Genomic DNA, 24,370 nt, shown 5'->3' on the forward strand with positions numbered 1-24,370 from the left:
CATTGTATCAACAGCTTCCTGACACCAAGACATTAAGACAGAAATTTGCAATCTGTTAATAGTGTCCTTGAGGTTTATTCACATTTTGATTTCACAGCTGCACTTGTAGAACAGGCTGAACATACCTCTGAGCACATTTTGAATATAACTGTATTTTCCAAATCTGTCAACCTAAATTGAACCACCACAAAAAGGGACAATTTCCAAAATTTCAGCCTTGATGAACAAACAAAACACTAATTTAGCACTCAGGCTGATACAAACCAAACTGAGCTATATCAGAAATGTACAACTGGATTTCTTCAAAGATGCCACTGACTTCTTGAGTTTTATTTATTCTTTTCAATATGATAAATACATTGTTAAACACACGTATGCAAATATAAAATGATGAAGCACAATTTTCTTCTTTCTTTTAATCCACCAGATGTTATCACCATGAAAAGAAACACCAAGAACCAAGAGAAGTGCCTTGGAAACCAACAGGGAAATATAACTTATTACCTTTATAACATATTCCATTGTGAACAAGAGATTTATTTTTGCAGATTGACAGACTACTTCCCATAATTCTTTTAACATGCATTTTGTATGTCGTCAACAGTTTGCAGATTGACATTCTTTACAGTAGCATAACTGCCAGTAGTACTTAATGCTCCATATTTAAAAACACACAACTGATGTGTAATGCTGCCAAAAATATGTAAACACAAATATTTCACCAAGAAAATTGTTGTTCTGTTGCTTAATTCTACAATTTTAAGGAATGTTTGTTTGTATATCTAGAACTACTAAAGATCTGCTCCACAGTAGTTGTGGTCACTTGATATCCTTCACGCTTATGCAATTTTTTAAAAGTTTGGTTAAAACAGACTTGCATCGGGGTCACATTGTACCCTAGGAGTACAAACTGCATGACAAACAGGAACGTAATTCCAAGTATACACGTTTTTTTGGACAGTGGAGCATGGATTTTGTACACAAACACAAGCTGCCATTAATTTACTTTATATAATAAATGTATCAAACATTCCAGCGAACGTGCAATATGTAAATACTGTAAATAACAAGCATAAGTAATAAAGTGTTTGGTATTAAGTTGTCCTCAGTTTGCTTTCTGTGCACTGAATCCAGAATTTGATAAACAAGCTATCTTCTGGTAGCTACTATCATATATCCACACTTAAAACTCTTTCCAGTAAGTTTGGTAGAGTAAGAAAGAAAGGTCCACCCACCTCAGAGAAGTCCAGCAATTTGGACATTCTCTGCGGATTCGTGAGGATGGACAGATCTCTGTGTTCCAGTCTCGCAAAATGCCCAGACCACAAGGCCGCTCCAAAACTCTGTAGCACTTTAAATTAGAATCTTTCTGACAAATGTTTGGTGGTTTTTGTTTGGTTTTCCTCAAAAAATCTGCAGTCTGTTAACAATACAGCAAGATTATATGATGAGTGTCCAATAAATCATTTTAGTACCATAGAACTTTTGAGTTGGCGAGCACTTACTCAGGAAGCCTTGATACACATTTCCCTTTCTTCCTTAAATCAGATTTAAATCCAGTGGTCATAATAAAATGGCTCAAACAGAAAGAAAGTTATTATGTGTGAGCTGTAGATGAACCTCAGGTACTGTTTTCTTAATAGTGGCATTGGGCTTTCACTGTATCTTCAATTCAAACACAAAATGTCAAAACAAAACCAAACATGCTCCTACTTGCCTTGAGAAATATGAAAGCTAGGAACTGGGATTCTTGAAATTCACACTTAAGAGCCTTCAGCATCTAGTTCTTTACAAGCAAAAAAGAAAAAAAAAAATGGCAGAAGTACAAAACCCCATCCTAGAACACGGCTGTATTTAGAAAGGAAGAAATACATATTTTGTCATTGCTTTCAGTGATCACTAAATGTTAAAGTTTTATTTCTCAACAGAAGTAATACTTTCACACTAAAAACCTGGTAATTAATGGAATCTACTGCTGCAGGATTCACTTGGCTGCTCATGTGCAGCAAACACATGGCTGGAACTCTATGCTTCTCTGTGGTTCCACTGACTGAAGTCAGGTCACAGCATATTACTTCACATGGGAGTCTAAATTAGTATAAATCTTTATAGTAGGGCACCTGAAATCTGGGTGAATACAACTTTCTAGAAAATTTCCTTGTAAGAGAAAAATAGTAATTTATTTAATGACTTAAAAATGAATACAAATAAATTAATCCCATGGAAGTTTTCACTAGATTTAACAGAAATCAGCATGCTTTGACAGAAGATTCACCTATATTAGAGCAGATTTTTATTTATTTATTTATTTTGTATTTAATCTTGGATATAAGTTTACTACCTAAACTAAAACAAGCCATGGTGGGGGAAAGGAGGAAGAAGGACCCCGTTTTGTATTTTTTCATTCAACTTTATATTTTTCATGAGTGGTATGTTAAACCTGTAAGAACTCAGTCATCTGTATGATGCACAATTTGCATATTAATCCTATGTTCCCTGTTTCTCTTGGAACCCAAACAATGGTACTGTGCAACTGTCCTTCCTGAAGGCAATTCCTGTTCTATATCCTTGTATTCTACAAATTCCTTTAAAATACCATGGTGCTCTCCTTCCCCTCCTCCAAAAGAAGCTCACTAAGGATGAAATCAACTCATCAGCTTTTTCCTTCTAGTAGAGCTGGTAAATTATTTAGCCAATAGATTACTTGCTGAAAATATACCTCAAGGCTGAAACTTTTAAAATCTGAACTGATTTTAACACAAATAGTTTTGACTTAGTATCACTTTACAGGAAGAGTCCTAAGCCTAGTGAAGGTAAACAATAATACCCCTTTAATCTCCTTTCTGTTACTCCAGCAGCTCAAAGATAAGGATTTAAGACTTTTAAATCTTGACTTTAATACATAGGAAATCATGTGTTCAACTCCTACTCAGCCATGAATGGGAAAGCTCAAACAACAGTGTTCTCAATCTTCTGAGTTATTTTGCTTTCACTGGAATATTTTAAATGGTCACTCTGTCAGAGAATAACATTAGATTACACCTAAATACTTCTGAGGTTAGTCCATAAAACCACATTTAAGATGGTTTGTCCCTAACTGCCCATCATTTCCCTTCATTTAGTTTGTTAAAGCATTCATAAAAGAAATGGATGTGGGTATTTTTGCCAGAGTCAGTGCTTGATCTGACCTGAAGTATTATACGTATTACTCTTTGTCCCTGAAGTGAAACTGCTATTAACTTGCAAACTCCAACTTTGTTCTTTTACAGTCAAAACTATTGGTACTGCGATAATGCACTAAGACCCTAATTCCTCTATTTTAAGTGTTCCATCTACCACTTGTCTTTTTTAAAGCAGGTTCTTAAGTTTTATATCTGATTGAAATTTTAGCACAAAATGGAAACTTCATTAATACAAACACAACTGTCCTACAGCAAGAGTCCCCATCATGCAAGCCTGCAGCACATGGACCATGACACCAGGATTCCTCCCTTCCCAGGAATAACAGGGTCCTCTATCAAAATGGATCCCTCTCACAGAAGGGAGAGTGGGTATCAAATACAGAGGCTAGTGAACTAGTCTGGAAGGCAAACAGAGGCAAAATCAAGGCTAAATAAATAAGAAAACAAGTTGTACAGATCCAGTTTTACAGATAATATAGTAATACTAGTCCATACCAATGGTAGTATTATTCAAAATATGAAAATTATCATGGTATCAGTGACATTACTGATCTCAGTACAATGACATTTCTAAGGCAGAAATGAAAGGTGATGTTCAGACAAACAGGCATGGATTTTTACAAAGCATCCAATTTTTGTCCAAAAGCAGAACCTTCTACTTCCCGGCCTTCCATTAACTTCATATTATATTACAGATGGCCTGTCTTCATGTTGAACTATAGTCTCAGAGAACACTTTTGACAGGCAATCCATTGCATGGATTTGAGTATATTACTACGAGATACACAATGTATATCTCACATCTAGACTTTTAAGCTGACCTGTTTTGTCCTCAAAGTAAATGGTACGTTACATGTACTTGTACCAGCGTGCTGGGAATTGACCACAAGACCAAGACTACCCAGAGAAGTCCTATTTATGTAAATCACTATTTCTGAACTTGAGTTCACCTTAACTACTATAAAAATCTACTAGAACAAAAATTATTTCTTCTTTCAATAATTGAACATTTAAACTGATATAAAACCCCATTTTCACAGGCTCCTGATGACACACATAGAGGTTTTGCTTGCTTAAGCTTTGAAATAGCGCTAATAGCAATGTCTGTCCGGGGGCAGGCTCAATGCCAACCAGTGTCTGCCCAAAGGCTGCCTGATGACACCAGGATGACATGCCCAACTTATCACACATGAACTATTATCTTGCAGACTCCCATAGAAAGTTGATTTAAATTAACTCACTAAGGGCACAATGAGAAGACCTCAGTTTAGTTACTATAGCACATAAAGAAGCAAGACATTACTTCTGCAGTGCTTGTGAGAAAGCACTGGAAGAGTTTACAGATAGATTTATTCTGAATGGTATATTTTATTATAATTTGATGTGTGACAAAATAGTTGATCATCTAGTCAAATTAAAACCTTTCTATATTTTTAATTAGGTGACAGAAAAGCTACAATATAAAATTAAACTGAAAAACTTTTGAACCTACAGAGGCGTAATTACAGTTTAAATACATCAATCAAGTAAACTTTACATATTCCAGGAGAAGCTAATTATTTTATTTTAGAAATAAAATGATGAAGCATTAATGAGGCTTCTCCAAAAATGCTTTACAGCATCTAACACACTGCTCGTAAACAGTTTCAAAGTCCTTTTCATTCCCCTAGAAAAGAACACAGGAAAAAGAACGTAAGCAACACTGTCTTAAACAAAACAAAAAAACCAACCAAACAAACAAAAAAAAACAAACAACACTTTTACACTTTTGCAAACTAGTTTCTTGTTGTCAACAATGGCAAATAACTGATATTAGGGAAGAATAAGAACAGTACAACAACTTGGAGATAGTTAAAATTAGGGAGAAATATGCAGAAAGTATCTGCAGCCCAGGAACTTTCACAGCTGAACACTGTGACTTTAACAGTCCTGGATGAACTTCCCTTCACATATTTCTTCCATTCCCTTTTTGAGCCCTTAAAAGCCTTTTCTGTTTTGCTTTACATTCACAATAACCTGTCATGTTGAGTTTCACAGTTTAAATGAAGCACCATGTGGAAAAAAAACAACTTTCTTTTGAACCCAATTCCTACTAATGCTATTTGATATTCTCTACTTCTTGGGCAATGAACAGCAACTCCCCACTCACCTTTTCCCATGATACCAAGATTTTATAGGACCCTACTGTATCTTGACATGCTTTTCTTCCCTAAACTGAAGTATCTTAATCATAGAATAGTCTGGGTTGGAAGGGACCTTTAAAGGCCATGTAGTCCAACCCCCCTGCAATGAGCAGGGACATCTTCAACTGGATCAGGTTAATCTAACTGGTTGTTCCTGGCTGACATTATTCAATTTCTTTGACCATGTCTGTCCATGTCTTTATCTCTGTCTTTCCTGATTACATGCTCTTTGCAAGGAGGCTGACCAACCAGGGTTTCACCCAATATTGAAAATATAGCTGCACTGCATTATTTAAATTTCAATAATTGTTTTAAGCATAAAGACAAGTTTTCCTTTGCTATCCCAATAATTTGTATCATTTTGGTAAGTCCTTTTAAAAATTATGTTTACTCATGGCTTTATATAACATCATATTATATGTCACATGTCAACTGTGTGATCTGGAAAGATTATATACAACACATAAACAATTTTTAATCAAGCCACCCAAAGAATTTCTTACACATACATAGTACGGATCTTCAATGATAAGTTGTTTCTGTGGATCGTAAGTTCCAAGTAATTCAATTTTGGCCTTGCAATTTTGAACTTGGTTGCTTTTCCTTTTCAGATCTCTGTAAAAGAGAAAATAAAATTTTCCCATGAATTTTTCTTCAGAATTTTTTGGCATCAGCATCAGATGCTCACGACTATTTCTACAGAACATGGAAAAATAATATGCATCTGGACTCAGTTCTATGGACTCTCTACACTGCTGCTTGTTTTTGTTTCTTTCTTGTTGTGTGGGTTGTTTGGGTTTTTTTAATTGACTATGGAGGACATACACATAAACTTAAATCAGAGCATAAACACGCAGTGAGGCACTTGACCTAAGGCTTAACAGAACTTTGTAAGTTCATAAACTTCTTCCTCAAATCCATAATTAGTACTTTCAATATCCACCTTTAGCTTGTATTGCATAAAAATAATGAAAATTATCTAGATATTTTTCCACAAGTATGAGTAAGCTTCTTCCATCTGTTCAAAACTAGTGTTCTAAATTCCTAGGCTACAAGTTCTCTCAATACTGCCTCTAACTCATGTGAAGTCCTCCGACATTCAGTTAAGAGAAAATGGTGAACTGGTGAGCAAGACCTGTCTTCCCTTGGACATGCTGTGACATCTCATCAGTTGCCACATCCTCTTTCTTCTGTGTTACCTCCTGCTGATAAATGTAGGATCATAGAATCATTTTGGTTGGAAAAGAACTTTAAGATCATCGAGTCCAACCATTAACCTTGCACTGCCAAAACATACTGGTTTTGAGATGGTATTTTCCCCATCTACTTAGAAATGGCCACCCATTATGCTAAATGCAGTTACAATGTACTTCTCATCACCTTCAGATTAAAAGCAGTTCAGTACTATGACTTTCACAATGGAGAACAGTCAGAACACTTTAAATTCTTTTAATATTATACTTCTCCATACCAAATCATCATTTTACTTCCTCAGTATTAAAAAAGGAAAAAAAATCCCATAAATACAATCATAAGCATAATCAGTTTTAAGAAATTAAATTCTAACAATTAATTTTGATTAAGGAATTAATTTCAGATAGTTCAGAATGACAAAATAGCAGTGAGACCACAATACTGCTTTTTCTTAAAGAAAAAATCAGGACTTAACTATCAACTAAGAAGTTATTGCTCGAATTTATAGATTTTCAATAATTTTCCAGCCTTTTATTATTAAGAAAATGTCTAACTATTTCCTTCAAGGCTTTTGCATGCCACTTCATAAACAGGAAAGGGTCAGATGGCTCTGGTACTAAGGGAAAGGGATGTCCTAAATCTTCCTTTTTTGATATGACATGAACACCTGGAATCAGCTTCCCCTCCTAGTGCTACAAATGGGTGCTCTCAGAGAAAATGGTTGAATTGAGTGCAAGTATAACATCAAACTTAGGTGTAGCAGTAGCAATATCCCTCTTATAGTTGTGATGTTTCTTCTGCTCTACAGCTCAGATCTTATAAATTGTTAATACAGAAGTTTTCATTTAAGAATTCAAGTGACAATAGAAACAAGCCTAGTCACGTCTTTGCCTGACACACTGCAATCAAGTCAGGTGTCCTAAAACCTTCATTCATGCAGGCTGTGTAAGAGAGGCCATTCAAAACGTTTAGAAAATTCATCAAAATGATACTCCTTTCAGTTAAGTGGTGTTGCTTCTTGAAATTTTTACATGCTATTAACAGGGTTTTATTCAGTTTTTGTTTTGTTGTTGGTTGTGGTGTTTTGTTCCTCTTTGCTTTGTGTGTGCTTTTCCCTTTTTTTTTTTTTTTTCTAAACTTTACAAGTAATGGTCCTTACAAGCACTTTGATGCTTGCAGTTTATTAAAGCTCAGCCCCTTAACACCAATTATCAACATGTATGTAATTAAGTAGAAATTTTGCTAATGATATCCAACTTTTCACACTAGGCAGCTACCAAATATTTTGTAAGCACAAATTGCCTCAAAAATGCAGTTAATTAGAACATGGCTAACACCAACAAACAAGACGTCCCCCAGCTAACAACCTTACTTATTTCAGAGCTCACTATATTTCTATTAAAGAACAAAAAAAAAAGACAAAACCCCACACTATAGTTAACCTCTTTCAAGTTTCCACAGTGCCTTGTAGATCCCATGCAATTAGAAAAACAAATCACTTTGATCAAAAGACAGTATGTCCTCCTCCTCCTTAACTATCCAGGCATCAGGTGCACATCTATAGCACAAAGTATACTGAATTTCCATATGTTTAATCCTTGAGTGGCATGTATCACACAAATAAACCACTGAATTCTAGCTCATTAAACATATTAGAAGTGAAGAATCCATCTATTAGGATATCATTTATGCCATACATGAAAAAAACCCTACACTCAACCAAACAAAAAAACTCCATGACAAGCTAAGCAGTAAAACATGACATCTGTCTTCAAAGTGGGTTATGAGATATCACTACAAGTAATCCATATGAATTTGTTCCATTTCTTCAATACATTACCTTAGATTGCTCTCATCCATACAAAGTATGTAATCAAAGGTCTGGAAATCATCTTTAGTAACCTAAAATTAAAAATATGTGCTTTAGGCTACAAACTATTTGATTTATAAAAATCAGAGAAAAAAGTATTTTCAAATTTTGTAGTTCTGATTTATTAAAGGAGAAACAGGTGGGAAGAATAACACTGTGCACCTTCATCAACTTTTACAATCATTTAAGGCATTTAAAATATACTCTGTTATGATTATTTATCCATTTCTGCAAGTTTTCCACAAAAAAATCAGTTATTTTACCAATATTTTTTTAATATCTCATGCAGCAACTTAGAAACATCATTAGAAATGACATTTCTAACACGTTTCAATAACTAAAGCATGTTTCCAGTTGTAGAAACCATGCAATAAAAATGTAGACAAATTACTTTCCTGATAGGAAAAAGAATAAACGTAGGTAACCTGGAATCCGCTGCAATACTTCCAATCTAGAAATTTGTCACTACACAGAAAAAGATACTAAGCGAAATTCAAAGCTGAAGTATGATGGTAAGAGTTACAAACTCTGAAAAACAAATGCACTCACAATATTTTAAGCCATATAAGTTCACAAAATGTATTATATGATGTGAAAAAAAACTGGCATGTATTGTACATCTTTTTCTTTCCTGTAGCTTACTGACTCCTGAACATGAATATTAACTACATTCAGGGATCTGAGTTCAGAGTCAGGTAGGCAAAAATTGCAGATAAAACATAACTACTAAAGTTATCTGTACTGGAATAAGGATGGCTGTAGATGTTTACCAGTGTAATTGTACATTAGTTTACATTTAAGCCTTAGCTTAAGGTAAAATCTTCGCAGGACAAGCCCACAATGCACAGTATGCTAGTATAAGATATCTCAACCAAGTATCCATAATGAGGATGAATAAATCAAATAAAATGTTTAGTGAGTTGACATTAAGACTGCATTTCACACATAGTCCTATGTGTAGTATCATAACCAAGAAAGCTGGAAAGTTTGTTCAATACAGGTTTCCAAGTATCCATAATGAGGATGAATAAATCAAATAAAATGTTTAGTGAGTTGACATTAAGACTGCATTTCACACATAGTCCTATGTGTAGTATCATAACCAAGAAAGCTGGAAAGTTTGTTCAATACAGGTTTTTCTGGCAGGCATCTCTGGGAAGGATGGGCTAGAGAAGTGAGTGAGCAAGTAAACAAATAAAAAGGCAAAATGTATTATCCTAGAAGTCAGAGTTTTAATTTATAAAAAATATTTATATATTCAGAAAAAGGTTTAGATGGCAAAACATCCATTTATTTTTTGTGTGTAAACAGCAAATAGATAGTGATTAAGCTCGTATAACAGGGAGTAAGGAAAGACCTATAGAAACCATCACCAGACTAAAGCCATAAATGAAACATTCCACACAAGAACTGGAGGGCTGAGGTGGGAGGGGAGAACATTCAAAAAGAAAGGGTTAATGGTGACAACTAATGCAGACTTGTTTATTTTCACTGTAAAAATATTTGCTGTATTCAAGCAGTGCCTTTGACCTACAAAAATATTTTTGTAGTGGAAATAGCTCTGTTTTCCTGGCAACTCTAAGCAGGACCTCTACAAGCTGCTTCTGGTTCGTCTACACAGCTGAACACTGGCCCCTGTGAAAATCCGTGGGCACAGACTTCTTTGCAGTACAGACATATATAAGAATAAAATAAAAAACAGTGAAAAGGAAAAACACACCTGCCACACTTCCCACACTCTCTGTATACTTGACAACTTGACAGTTATCCCATGAACCAGAATTAACACAGACACAAATGCAGCCTTAAAAACAAGATTACTGGTTGGCTTATACTCTTAAGCCCTACAGTAATATCAGACACAAAAAGCTTAATTGAGCAGACTCCAGTGAACTGAAGATATTAATTAAAACTACAAAAACTAGTATTTTGTGGTAACAAATGGAGGACATTCACATTTACGTACATTTTGAGAAGAGCAATGGAAAGTTCAAGTAGTCAACTTTGGATGGAACTAGGCAGACAACAGTAACTTTATATTAAAAAAATGCATATAACCATTTTAAAGACCATCAGTGGAGAAACACATAATCATTCCAGTTTATTTGTTAAACATTTCTCTTTGTTTACATAAGGGAAATCTCCTTTCCTCTGTCTAAAACCCAAAGAGATGCAGTAGTTCTCAAATTTGTCCAGTTGTGAAACACTGTTTATTACAACTTTCCTCTAATCTCCCTTTCACATTTAAGGCAAATGCACGGTATGAGTCATAGAGAAATCAGTTTTGGACTCAGCATGAATAAAAGTGAAACTCATTAATACCTATCTGTTTTGTGCATGAAGACTAAGAGCATAGAGAATTTCAATGGGTGCATAAACATACAGCAACTTGCCATCAAATAAAATTTTAACAAACTATTTTATATATAAATGTACACATTTATTTTTACACTTCAATTTTCACTTCAAATTTGCTTGAACAATCACTGTATATGATGGCAGGATGTAACCAGTTTAACATTCCCTCTTATATAAATCATTCTTGTAGCATTTATGTCAGTTTTGACTAAAAAAAGATACAATCCCTGATTATCATAATTATGCACAAAATTACATGAAAGAAAGTGCCTTTCACTGGGTGGGTAACAGCTTTGCACAGAAGAGAAAAGGCTAATTGCATGAGGTTGTCATCTTATGACACTGTTTCAAAGGCAACAGAAGACAAATCCCTTCTCTCTATTTCTACAGCTTCTGCGTTCAATCTTTCTTAATCTGTTTTCAAACAAGTCACACACAAAATTCCATCCTTAAGTTTGTCTATAATAGTGAAATAAATATACTCCCACTTGTACTAAGCTGACCGCTCTGAAAAGTCTTATTCCGCATGGCTGAGTCCCTCTCCTTCCAGAAGCACTACGAGGCCAAATCGGGTCCACACAGTTTAGAGAATCAGCAGAAACCATTTGATACAAGTTTGAAAAAAAAAAACAAAACCTGGCGTTACGTAGCTTACATCAGTGCAAAATGAACCTGTAGTTACAGGATTTGGAAGTTTTCTTTATAAAAGAAACTGCTTGTACTGGCATCTTTTAGACAAATTCTCCTCCTGTTAGTCTTTCATTTTATTGTCTCATTCTTGTTAACTTTCTCTCCCTGTGTACATAACATTTTAGGCTCTTCTGCTTTAAAAATCTCTTCATTTGCCCAAATATCTAAGCAAATGTCTTCATTAAAGTGTTTTCATTCCCTTTCTGCCAGAAGAGAATATATAGATTTGTTTCAAGGCAGAGGATCAACTGGTTTTGGATGCTTTGCTTTAGTTTAACTGCTCATAAACCACTGTAGTAATACCCAAGAACAGTTCTCAAGTTTCCAAGGCTTATCTTTTAAGAATACAAACATGTTACACTACTGTGACTGAAACACCGACTGATTAGTTTCAGTACCATTTAGCTTGTATAATGATAATAATGCTGTAAGCACTGACAAATAGTAAATCCAGAACTTGTGAAAGGAAAAGATCATAACAGACTTTTTCCAGTGATTATTCTAATAGTAAAACACTGAAAATCTGAAACGATGTTGTGCTCAATCCTGTTTGTCTTATATAACAGAGATCAGCATAAGGAAAGGTCAGCAAAGGGCAACTGACTAATTGAGAGAATTTATTTTTAAAAGTAAAAAAACTAAACATGTAGTCTTTGAAAGTGAAGAAAGTAAATATGACCTCAGTAAGGTCTAGTAAAATTCTGAAGGGAACAGAAATGGACAATAATAACAAGACTACTTGATCTTTTTGTTAGCACAAGAAGTAGTGGCATAAACTCAAGCTAAGTAAAGGTGAAGCCCTAAAGGAATTTATTATATCCAGAGAATAGTTAACTGAAGTAAGCTACTGAAGTAAGTTATTCAGACACTTTTCAGTGTCTGAATGATTTAAAGATGCAGACACATTTATTTCTCATCTCTCTGGAATGCAGCATGGAAATACACACTCTTGTTAAGGAAAACTGAGATGAGTTTTGGAGGAACTTAAGACAATTTCAACTAAGACTTAAGAATGCTTCAAGGGTACATTTTCCTTTGAGATTACCACCAATTATGCTACTAATCTTGAGTCTGAGTGCCTTCATTCCAGTTTAGCGCTCTGATTTTTTTTAAAAGATCTTCATGCAAGAGCAGAAGCTTTTTGTGATGGATGAACCTGTACTTCTTTTTGGACCTTTTAAATAAAAATACAATTCCTTGTTGAAACAGGTATCACAGACTACTAGAGCAAGTCCATTGTTAAAAACCATTTAAAGTGTTTCAGAAAAATGCCCAAAATACTAAACATTTGAAGGCAGGATTTTTCTATAATGCAAAAAACTGCTTCAATGCTTCCTAATTACACTTCCAATAAAGCTTAATAACAAGAACCCCGCTAACTTCAACTAGAAAAGTTAGTCCACTTTGTAGTTCTTTGAAAAACTGCACATCATATTTATTACTTGATACTTAACCATGCATTGGTCAAATGACTTCTGTGATTGTAACAGTTAGGGCTAAACAAGGCATGGGTATGAATAAGAAAGAAAATATACTCTCTTCTACCTGCCGTGCTCTATGTGCTGTCTCAATGCCATGATTTCTTAGACAGTTTAAAGCCCTTGAATCTGGGGAGCGCCCCACGTTCCAGTCTGAAACAGCAGCACTGTCTGTCATCCACTGTAACAACAAAACAAATACATACACATATTTAAAGAAAATTAAAGTACAGTACCTGCCTGGCAATATGATTCATGGTAATGCCATGCTTCTTCATGCAAGACTGTCCTCGATAGTCAGGAGGGCTTCCTATTTCATAGGCAGATGTCGCTGCACTGTCTATCCTCCACTACAGAAAAACAAATTCATATTTTTATGTTTTCTTTCTCACTGCTTGTATTTCTACTAACTGGCTACGAGGCAGTTATATTTTAGGCAGGAACAGAAATTAATAGCTTACCTTATTTTCAACTTTTTCATCAGTTACAAGTTTTCTAAAAACTGCTTCAGCTATTGGAGAGCGACAAATGTTTCCTATAGAAACAAGAGATTAGAATGAAATTTCAGATGATTAAAAACAAACACAAAATCAGTAATTGTGTGGATTTGTCAGTACAGATCAGATGAAAGATTTCTGTTTACTTAGGTAGAATGTGGATTGCTTCTGTTATTATAACCCAAGGGATTCTGCAAGGGTGGAAACCCAGGGTCCCACACTGGGGTCAGAGCAACCTCCAGTATCAATACAGACCAGAGGGATGAAGGGATTGAGAGGAGCCCTGTGGAGAAGGACTTGGCAGTCCTGGTGGGTGGAAAATGGGACATAAGGCAGCAACGTGCACTTGCAGCCCAGAATCACAGAACAGAATCACAGAATCATTTTGGTTGGAAAAGACCCTCAAGATCAGAGTCCAGCCATTCACCTAACACCGTCACTAAACCATGTCCCTAAGAACCTCATCTACATGTCTTTTAAACACCTCCAGGGATGTTGATTTAACCACTTCCCAGGGCAGCCTGTTCCAATGCCTGACACAACCCTTTCTGTGACAAAATTTTTCTGGATATCCAATCTAAACCTCCCCTGGCGCAACTTGAGGCCATTTCCTCCCATCCTATTGCTTGTAACTTGGGAGAAGAGACCAACACCCTCTATGCTACAACCTCCTTCCAGGTAGTTGTAGACAGCAATAAGGTCTCCCCTCAGCCTCCTTTTCTCCAGGCTAAACAGCCCCAGTTCCCTCAGCTGCTCCTCATAACACTTGTGATCCAGACCCCTCACCAGCTTCATTGCCCTTCTCTGAACTCGCTTCAGCACTTCAATGTCTTTTTTGTAATTAAGGTCCCAAAACTGAACATAGTACAGTAAAGACATGTACTTGTTGGAGCATGTCCAGAGAAGGAACACAAAAATGACCAGAGGGATGGAACACCTAAGAAAGAACTGGGTGTGTTCAGCCTGAAGAAGAGAAGGACTGAAGAGAACTTATTGTAGCCTTTCAATATATAAAAGGGGCTATAGTGACAGGACAATGAGCAACAGTTTTAAACTGAAAGAGCGTAGATTTATATTGCATATAAGAATAGCAACAGGCTGCCCAAACAGGTGGTAGATGTCCCATCATTGGAAATGACAGGGCTTTGAGCAACCTGATTTAGTGGAAAATGTCCCTGCCCATGGAAGGAGGGTTGGACTCGCTGATCCCTTCCAACCTTCCAACCCAATCCATTCTATAACTCTATAATATCCATCACTCTGTTGAAAAGAAAATATATAGCTTGTAAAAAACAAATAGGAGGGGTATTCTGTAAGCATATTGATCTTTTCTTCTCCTCCACAAAGAATCCATGATCACAGAAGACCGGGCAAAACACGGAATTTAAATGCAGAAAATAATTTTTATCTTCAAATCTTCCTACATACTGGCAAATTTCAACTAAACCTTTACTGGAGAATCACAAATATTTGCCTTTAGTGTTTACATTACTACCTACTTGATAAGAAAAACTTTTAGACAACTCCAAAATACAGTCACCACCGCAATGGAACCAACGTCATGAAATGGCTGAACAACCTGTAGTAGAAATGCTCTTGACTACTGAAGTGAAATCACTGCAGGTCAAACTGAAACCTCATCAAGAGCAGCTTTCAGATACCAATTCTAAAACCCCACAAAAAGATATCAATTACAGAAGCTCTAAAAACAGCTAGGAAAATAAATTTTTCAAATTCTTTTTGGATCAAATGGTGGAGGAACAAAATGCACCTGATGGCAAAGCTGAAGTGATGTTAATCAGCCAACAAACAGTTAAGATACATAATTTAGTAAATACATCATCAGTCTTCTCCTCCAGTGACCTCCAATTGCACCAATCACTGGTCTGACCTTGTTGTCAAGAAGAATCTACCTCAACAATGAAATAGTGCCTCATTTAAACTAGAAATAATGGATCTACAGCACTTTTGCTCCACTGCTGAAGCTGTAACTCAGTTAACTACCAAAGCAGACCTCTCAAACATGCATGCAAAAATACGTATTATTTGAAAAATAATGAAATGTCTCAACAATAAAAAGTCTATTCAGCTATTACTTGAACTCTTCCTACCTTTCCATCCTTCAGAAATCCTAAATAACTAGATGGATATTCATAACATTTGGTATGTCACTCAGATGCACAATAAATCATACAAACAAATCTTCACTTCCAATGAAATAGAATGTATGACTTCGCCCGTCTCTGACTTTTGAGCAGGTAAGTATAAAATATCACAAATGGCAACACTCATTTATATACCTGTAAATAAATCACTCTTCTGCTACTGATTAAATTCTTTCCAAATCTCCAATATTACAAAAATTAAATGTCCACGAACAAAGCTAAATTTCTGAGAGTAAAAAGGCATTTTCAGATCAGGTACTCAGCCTCATTTTTATGCCTATATTTTCAAACAAAATATCAAGGTAGATAAGCCATTGCTTAAGAGAAAGAGGCTGCTATGATCTGGGCATTTAATAACTTGCTGCCAATCATGCCAACTATTAAAAAAATGAAGTGGGAAATGAACCACAGAAGGAATACAAACTTGTTGTTGAAGTTTTAAAGAACCTCAAATTACTAAATGGTCAAAAGGAACTTGCTGAACATTGAGAAACTGATCTTGTTGAAACATTAAGTGAATTTTGATGGCAGTAGATCTTCTTCCAAGAGAAAGCACACTATTTTCTTTGTTTGAACTAGTTTATTCCAAGCAGAGAAACTAAATGAGTTTTGGTAGAAAAATAAAACAGAAAAAAGTTGGGTTTATTTATAAAATGAGAAAACAGGTTAGTATTTATTAACAATATAAAAGTTACATAAGATGGTAATAAATTGAAAAATTAAAACTCACTTATTTGATTGAGTTTAAGCATTAAACAATATAATTTTAATAGGAAACAGAAGAAACATGGTGACATATAGCATAAGACAGAAAAGAACCTTCATAATCTATGAGCCCAAACCTTTGATATTTCAAGCATATACAGTATCACTTCTCCTAAAAACTCATCAAGTTCCTTTTAAAAAGCCTATTCCTGATACTCCTTTTCTGTGGTAGCCAGAAACTTTCAAAATCCCACTTAATATTTTTTTCTTGGAAGTCTATGCTCATCTGATCTTGGTTAACATTACCCTGTGTCTTAAAAACCTTTATTTCCTCCAACTGATACAGAACCCTTGTCAAGCACAGCTGTGCTAAACTAAACAAACCAAGCTCTCAGCCTCCTCATGAAATTAAGTGACCCTTAACTAATCGTTCCAGTTAAGCCAAGTCTGCACTGGTTCTAATTTGAATTTATTTTTCTTGAATACTGACAAAACTATAGACTACTCTGCAGGAAAGGTTTTTACCAATTTGCTTTATAAAATAAAAGGGTCTGAAATATTTATTTAGCTCTTTTGAAAATAACCTGAGATAACTTCTACAATCACATTTGACTCCTTCATGAGTATCAGATTTGCAATTAATAATCCCCTACTTCTAATTTGTCCATTCTTTCTCTATTGCTTCAAACAGGTGACCATTAAGTATTCTTTTTTAATTACTAAATTCTGCTTCCATTACACCAGCTGTTGAGGCCATCCACTTATTCCTGTGCAATGTTTTCCTCTGTAGGAATGATCCCATGTAACTGTGCATGTAAGTTTCACTACTACACTCAACATTTCAGTAATAAACAATTATTAATACTAATTCATTAACTAGTTCCCAGAATTTCAAAATGGTACATTTGAAGTCAATCCTTTGTGGCTTTTTCTATTTATTTAACCTTCTGCTTTACCTGGATTGAATAACCTGTTCCAAGTTTTTACTCTTCTATAAACTGATCACTACTCAAAAAAAATGCCATAAATATCATCTTTGATGATATCATACCATCATGAATGGCACCGTGATTACCAAGTGATTAAATATATGACTACTACTTCTAGCAATACCTAGAAACTGCAGTTACATTATTTTTGAAACAAACATGTAACCTAGTTTGTGATCTAAAAATTAATGTCTTTCGTGATGACATATTCCAGATCTTACCGGAGGTATTAATACTATTGCGGAACTGCAATCACCATTTAAATCTATTACTGGGGACTGTGGACAGAATCCCTGAATGGATTTAATAGAAGCTCTTTTCTCCACATACTCTGCAATATTATTTTGATCCTAAACAACTCTGTTTAGCCCTGCTATTCCTTGCAACTGGTAATGTTCATCTCATCATTAATGTAAAGCCTTATCTCACTGACTTGTGCAAACTTCAATCTTTATTTCCCAGTCATCTCTTTCCCACTATAATTGCTAGACATTTCATATCCAGTTTTACATCCCACATGTTTTTTCCAGGCTTTGTTGAGGTTCTCACAGATGCAAAATATTTCCTAAATACAGATTCACAGCCATCATTGGGGAATGAAGGGGGAAATCTCACAAAAAGGTTCCTAGAGAAATTACCTTCTTCCTTGGAGTCAAACCATATTTTCCTTAAATGTTATCTATACCTTATCTTTGCTACTTATCATCCTCTGTGTTACTTTCTCCTTAGATGTATTTGACTGATCTGATCATGCTCTTTTTAAGTAGATGTCCCAGTTTCGGCTGGGATAGAGTTAATTTTCTTCCCAGTAGCTGGTATAGTGCTGTGTTTTTGATTTAGAATGAGGAGAATGTTGATAATACAGTGATGTTTTGGTTGTTTCCAAGCAACGTTTATACCAAGTCAAGGACTTTTCAGCCAGAAGGCTGCAGGTGCACAAGAAGCTGGGAGGGGACACAACTGGGACAGCTGACCCAAACTGGCCAAAGGGATATTCCATACCATAAGACCTCATGTTCAGTATATATTTTGGGGGAAGAAGAAGGAAGGGGAACTTTCAGAGTGATGGCATTTGTCTTCCCAACTCACCATTATGTGTGATGGAGCCTGGCTTTCCTGAAGATGGCTGAACACCTGCCTGCTGATGGAAAGTAGTGGATGAATCCCTTGTTTTGCTTTGCTTGCGTGTGCAGCTTTGGCTTTACTTATTAAACTGTCTTTAGATCAGCTCACGAGTTTTCTCACTTTTACTCTTCTGTATGGTGCTTAGTTGGCAGCTGGGGTTAAACCATGACAGGAGAAGTTAACAGTATTAAAGTTCTCTAAATCTGCACCGTCTCCCTTTATTTTTAAATTTCAAGCTCTTAAGTTGCAGTGACATTTTCAGTCATAGAAAACTAGTACCCAAGGTACCCAGAAAGAGTCTCCCCATTGAAATAAATCCTACAAACATCTCCAAGTATCATGACTCAAAGTTTCAATCACAGAATCAGTACTGGAACCATTTGTTGTTCACATTTATGGTGTCATGCTTTCTCACTCACTTTCTATGGGGAAAGGATACCACTGATGGTTATCCAAGTCAATGCTTAATTTTTTGAACTCTTATTGCAGTCTGTACATTAATCTTTGATTCACCCCCATACAAAAATGGAAGCGTTGCTTCTACTGGCAGGAAAGACAATTTGAATCCATTTCATGCTCAGGTCCAAGGCTCACCCCTACACACTGTTGATCTATTCCTCTATCTTCATTGTTCCTTATTCAGCTCTCTAACTCCCTCAGACCTTACATAAATCCAAACACATTTTCTCTTTCTGTCTGCTGTTTCTAACAAATTTTAACACCTTTCATCCTCTCATGTTTAAAAACCTGCTTTTAACTCTTTTTCCATGAATGGTCTGAGTGCCTTCGATACTGCTTCCCAGTATCATTTGCATCATCCATCAGGTCCCCTTCATAGGAAAGTGTTTAAAACCTTCTATTCACTCTCTTCCATTCCCTAATTAAACTCCCCTCTGAACTTCATGATTTCTAGTTCTTTCCATTCAACTCTATCTTGTCACACTCAGCATTCAATTAGCTTTGTAAGGCACCTTGAAAGGTGCTTGAACAGCTCTAATTTTAGTCCAGATTCCTTGGCCTTTCAATTCACAGTCAATTCAAGGAATACTTACACTCTATCAGAAACACCTAAGTATATAGCTACCTAAATGAAATCAGCTAACGTACATCTATCCTCCCACTATCAACATACAGTGGGATTTCTCTCAGTGCATATGTGTGTGTATATATATATATATGCATATCTACACAGATGCTGCACAGAAGAAAGGTATTTTCTTTACATTTATCTAACATTCTTTATCCAAAAAGGGGTATAAATTATTTGTGACAGCTTGCTAAGAACACTCATTACAGCAGCTGTTGTTCATAGCTTCAATATCTTATCCAGGCAATTGCTTTCCCATTCTGCAGCTATAAAAGGCATTCTGATCCATGAAACCTTGTATTTGTCTATACCTAAACACATATTACGGACTGTGACAACTGAAATAGGAAACTCAAATATCTCTGTAATTGTAACCTAATTTCCTCATACTCAGTAAATTGTTACTTTAGAAATTATTTTATGCAGTCTAGATATCTGACAACAATACTCATACTCAGTGGTTCACAAGCAGCAACCATTTTCTGAAGACACAGCCAAAACCACTTTGCTTACTGTGTACCTGTCTCACAACTGTTCCTCCATACATGGAGGAGATCAATAAGCCAGTGCCTGGTATAAGATGCCCACGCAGCTTGTTATGTTATAGTGGACAAGTCATCACAGAGAAAGAAGCTGACTTATGTAATACAGCATCATGTTAAGCTCATTTCTGGAGATCAACCATTAGTTAGATGAGCTACTTAAGAGTAAAAAGAGCAAATTGCATTTTGGTTCACCTCCAGTTTTAATTACTACTTCGCCTTAAACGAAAAAAAATTCTCTTCTGGTCCCTTATCATATACTGTAATTACATAATTTGCTGGGTGCTTCATTTATTTCTCAGTGATGAGGAATCCTTACCATTAATGTAATTATGCACATTAACTAGATTATATTTTGTTGTGTAATTTATTTCTGCTTATCTCATTACAAACAAAGAATTCAGTCAATAGATACTTCAGTAATAGGTTTCTTTCAGAAAAATGTAGAAAGAAAATGTAATTTTTCATGAAGGCTTGTACTTTCTGGGATCAGCTCAAACTGAATATGGCAAACTTCAGAATTAATGTGCTTTATTAATTAGCACAGAATATTACACATAAATTTAGTTCTAGAAATCTGTTTAGCACTCTCTTCAGAAATAACCAAGGGTGTTCTTTCTAATAACATTTAGGAGGAAAAAATCTATTATGGCACCAGGATCAGTCTTCAAGACTGACAAAATGCATTAAGCAAACTTAAAGCAGGAAGAAGAAAGAAGTTGCCTACAAAACCTAACTGAGTACGTATTTGACTGGAAAAAATAAGTCCTTGTCATGTCAATTAGGTTTTAAGTCACACACCACATACCATTACGATTATTTTTTTATCACCCAGTAACATAGAAGGGGAAATTTAAAAGGTATTTACAACATCTGTTCTTAAAAAAAATCCATCTCATTAATGCCAGACCTGACTTGTTCAGCCTTTCCTCCAGCTTAATATTAATAATTTCACCTCACACCTAAATTATTTAATAATAGTTCCTCTGAGACTCAACTGAATTAGGAACTTTTAACAGTGCAAATCACCATTGTGGGCTTACAGACCCATGCACATATATGAATAATTTCATGAAGATTACTACTGCATTTAGAATATAGTGTTTGGAAAGAAAGATGCACAGTAATTAGATGTTTTTATAGAAAAATGTTTGTTTAGACCACTGGCTCCCAAACATATGGCAGTTGTTAATCCCTTACTAAAGAATGTTTTCCCTAAATTATTACTAGGGACTGATTCTACTCTAAGGTAAACATCAGATCATATTTCACACACTAAACTCTTGTTTTGCTATTCAATTAATCTTCATTTCTCCTATTACAACAGAACAGCAGATAGAAGAAAACAAACAAAACCAATCAAATAATTTTTTTTTTTTTTAAAAACCAACCAAACAAAAAAGCCAATGGTTTTGTAATGGAACTGACAAAATGCCAGGGATTCACAGAGATCAAGTCTCAGCACATAGGTGAGATTACAAGGGCTACAAAGCAGATAATGCTAAAATCTCTCCTAGCTCTGAGCAAAGAGCCATCTAGCTTGTTATCCCCAAAAGGGACCAGAAGCAGATGTTTACGGAAAGCCTGTATAAATGCGGCATGGCCCTCTAATCCATGTAGTCAGGTTAGCAACTTGTTGGTTGTGAAGATACAGAAGATCATCTTGCTTATCAGCAATCAATTGTCTTCAATTTCAGGAAACCATCCGAGCCCTTTTACACCATTTACACCCAAGCCCATTTACACTTCTGTTTTCCGTGATTTTTTGTGACCTGAAATTCACAACTTAAACACATAAAGATTTCTTTTTTTTTTTATATAGTTTCCTAGTTTTCCATTTAGGTACCTCTTCAAAAAACTCATATTCTTTTCACCCTTTTTCATAATAGCCATAATCTCATAGATCAAAATCATCTCCACCCTCTACCAAGTTCTTTTCATTACCTGAAGTCCTAATACCTTTTCATTCTTCTTACAAAGTCCGTTCCATTAACTCCAGTCACTCCTGGCACAGTTTTCTCTCCCTCTTTCAGACCTGCAAACCCACCCAGGAGGTACCGCTGCCGCCGTGCATCGCCAGGACACCGGCTGGAGGGCTCTCCGTTCCCTCCCTGCTGTTCCAGGGGCCAAGCTCTGAGCAGCCCGTCTCAGAAAACCATTCACAACCACCGCCCAGCGCTGCTCTTGAGCGGTAGCGGTTAATTCAGAGCTCACGCTTGTTTCTGCGTATCGAGGAGCCGCTCTGCCCCACCTTCGCGTTTATCAATACTGGATTTCACGTGTTATTTTCTACTAATCACTCCGCTCTGTCACAAAGACAACGGGAAAGATATGGATACTGCTCTCTCCCAGGGCAGGCCGACACCCGCAGAGCCACCGCGGGCGGGACGGAACAGGCCTACCGCAACCCCGCGGGGAGGGACAGCTCCCCCCGCCTCACCGCGCTTCCTACACCCCCGCCCGGCGCTCCGACCGAAGAGCGGCGGGAGGAGGACGGAGAAAGAGCCGCCCCTCCCCTCGCCCCGCTCACCCAGGCACACGAACAGCACCGACTTCACCTCTCCCGCCGCCATCTTCGCCCGGAGCCAAGCCACCTCAAGGAAGGGACCTTCCCGGCTGTCGCGCAACTTGAGCCTCGCTTTACGGCACCGGCCGTTGCAGCCGGCTACATTTTTTGCCTGATTTGGTTAATAAAAAAAAAAAAAAAAAAAGAAAGAGGGGGTAAAAAAAAAGACCGTGACGCTGTGCCAAGCACAAGTGTGTGCACCGTGGTGGGGATGGGGGCGCGGGACACGGAGGCGGCACTCAGGCAGGCGGGCGGTTTGCGGCCGCCTCAGCCCCACCCCGCCTCACCTGCGGCAGGTGCGCGGCTCGGCGGGGCCGCCGGCCGGCCCAGTGCGGCGGCGGCGGCGAGGAGAGAGGAGAGGAGAGGAGAGGGTGTCCCAGCTCGGGCAGGAGTGAGTATGCTGGGGGGGGGGGGCAGGTGGGCTCCTTAGCGGGAACACTGCGGGGGAGATCCCGCCCTGCTCAGGCGCCGCCGGGACTTCCCCCGCCGAGGCGGCCGGTCCGCTCCGTCCCGTCGCCTCCCCCTTCACCTCCGGGCGGCCGCTGTCCGGCAGGCATGGGAGCGGGGAGGGAGCCGGCCGCTGAGGGGCCGTCAGCCCTTGGCCGGGCGGGGTTGCTGCCGCCGGGTATCGCCGCGCTGAGCCGGCCGGGCTGTCACCCTGGACTAAGCGACCGAGCCCCTGCACTGCGAGCAGCGCTCGGTCCTTGCCTCAGCCTCCCAGCCCGCCCGGTGCTGCCGCACGGGGGGCGCACTGCGAGGGGAAACTCAAGAGGCGTCGAGTCGGTGTTGGCCTGAGCAGGCTGCTGGTCAAACCGAGCGCACAAGTTCTCCACCCTCCCAGAAGAGCTGGAGTTTTTTGTTTTGTTTTCTTTTGTATCTGGCTTGATCTGTTGGGCTACCCCTGTACCTGGCTGGGTTTTGTAACGCTGGGCGCCGGTCCCGCGGTGGCAGGTGTGGCTGCGACTGGATTCTTCTGCTGCTTTCAAGACTTGTTTGCCTTGTTTTACAATCAATATGTGGCACTGTGGAGGTTAAATAAAAAAATGTCAGATTCTATATTTTGGGTCAAATCTGTGACTGTCAAATGTGATGGCTAATTAACCATTATAACCTGAAAATCTTATATGTAGCATATTTTCTGTGGAATGGAACACATTTTATGCAACTTCATACACTGACCCACATGTATTGCTTTTGTTGTAAATGCAGTTGTACTATTACATTTTTTAATATTTACCAGTGGAAATGATGGGTGATCAGAAACATTCCCTCTCCGAGCATCCCCCTCCTTGTGCACTGCTGCACTCTGCTGTGAAGCGGGTTGGCTTGCAGCTGTGGGGAGCATGAGGTGCTGGAGCCAGGAGGGGCCATGATGCTGCTCAGGTGTCAGATGTGACCTCAGCGAAGGAGAGAAGGGCAAGATACGTCGGTTGGGTAGTTCTCACATGTAGCTCTGCCGTGCTTTATAACCTGAGCGGTGTAGGGTGCCTTAGCTCCTGCTTTTTATCGAGTGGAGTGCCTTGAGATGTCAATATAGGAAATAGATTCCCCACCCCCTTTCTCTGCATTTGCGTGTCAGGGGAAAATGTGGTTGTGTATAGAAGTGAGTGCATTGAAACACCTTTCTGGAGTTCATGTAAAACCCAGTATTTTTATGTGTGTATGTTACATATAGGCACATGCCTACCTTTAACTTTGAGATGAAATATTTCATATTTCCACATCTTGGGGAGAGGGCT

General features: G+C 37.6%; 2 protein-coding genes across 3 annotated transcripts in view; one reads left to right on the forward strand and one right to left on the reverse strand.

The window, feature by feature from the left end:
- Positions 1 to 311: 311 nt before the first annotated feature.
- On the reverse strand, positions 312 to 23,000 carry ACP1 (acid phosphatase 1). 2 transcript variants are annotated; one of them, XM_080340988.1, is made up of 6 exons: positions 22,596 to 23,000; positions 13,417 to 13,490; positions 13,023 to 13,136; positions 8,400 to 8,461; positions 5,875 to 5,980; positions 312 to 4,848 (listed from the first exon to the last, which is right to left on the reverse strand). In XM_080340988.1, the coding sequence occupies exons 1-6, from the start codon at positions 22,636 to 22,638 to the stop codon at positions 4,771 to 4,773; spliced, it is 477 nt and encodes a 158-aa protein (XP_080197114.1). In that variant the 5' UTR covers positions 22,639 to 23,000; the 3' UTR covers positions 312 to 4,770. The 2 variants fall into 2 exon arrangements, with proteins under 2 accessions (XP_080197114.1, XP_080197113.1); XM_080340987.1 differs by lacking the exon at positions 13,023 to 13,136 and adding an exon at positions 13,192 to 13,305 and having other exon boundaries at positions 22,596 to 22,994.
- Positions 22,957 to 24,370, forward strand: part of SH3YL1 (SH3 and SYLF domain containing 1) — a 46,351-nt gene continuing 44,937 nt past the window's right edge. Inside the window, exon 1 of the mRNA XM_080340986.1 lies at positions 22,957 to 23,022. Coding sequence (XP_080197112.1) covers position 23,022 — 1 coding nt within the window. The 5' untranslated portion in view covers positions 22,957 to 23,021. The remainder of the gene's footprint in view (positions 23,023 to 24,370) is intronic.

The sequence above is a fragment of the Nesoenas mayeri genome, assembly GCF_963082525.1.
Source record: "Nesoenas mayeri genome assembly, chromosome: 3".
Classification (NCBI taxonomy): domain Eukaryota; kingdom Metazoa; phylum Chordata; class Aves; order Columbiformes; family Columbidae; genus Nesoenas; species Nesoenas mayeri.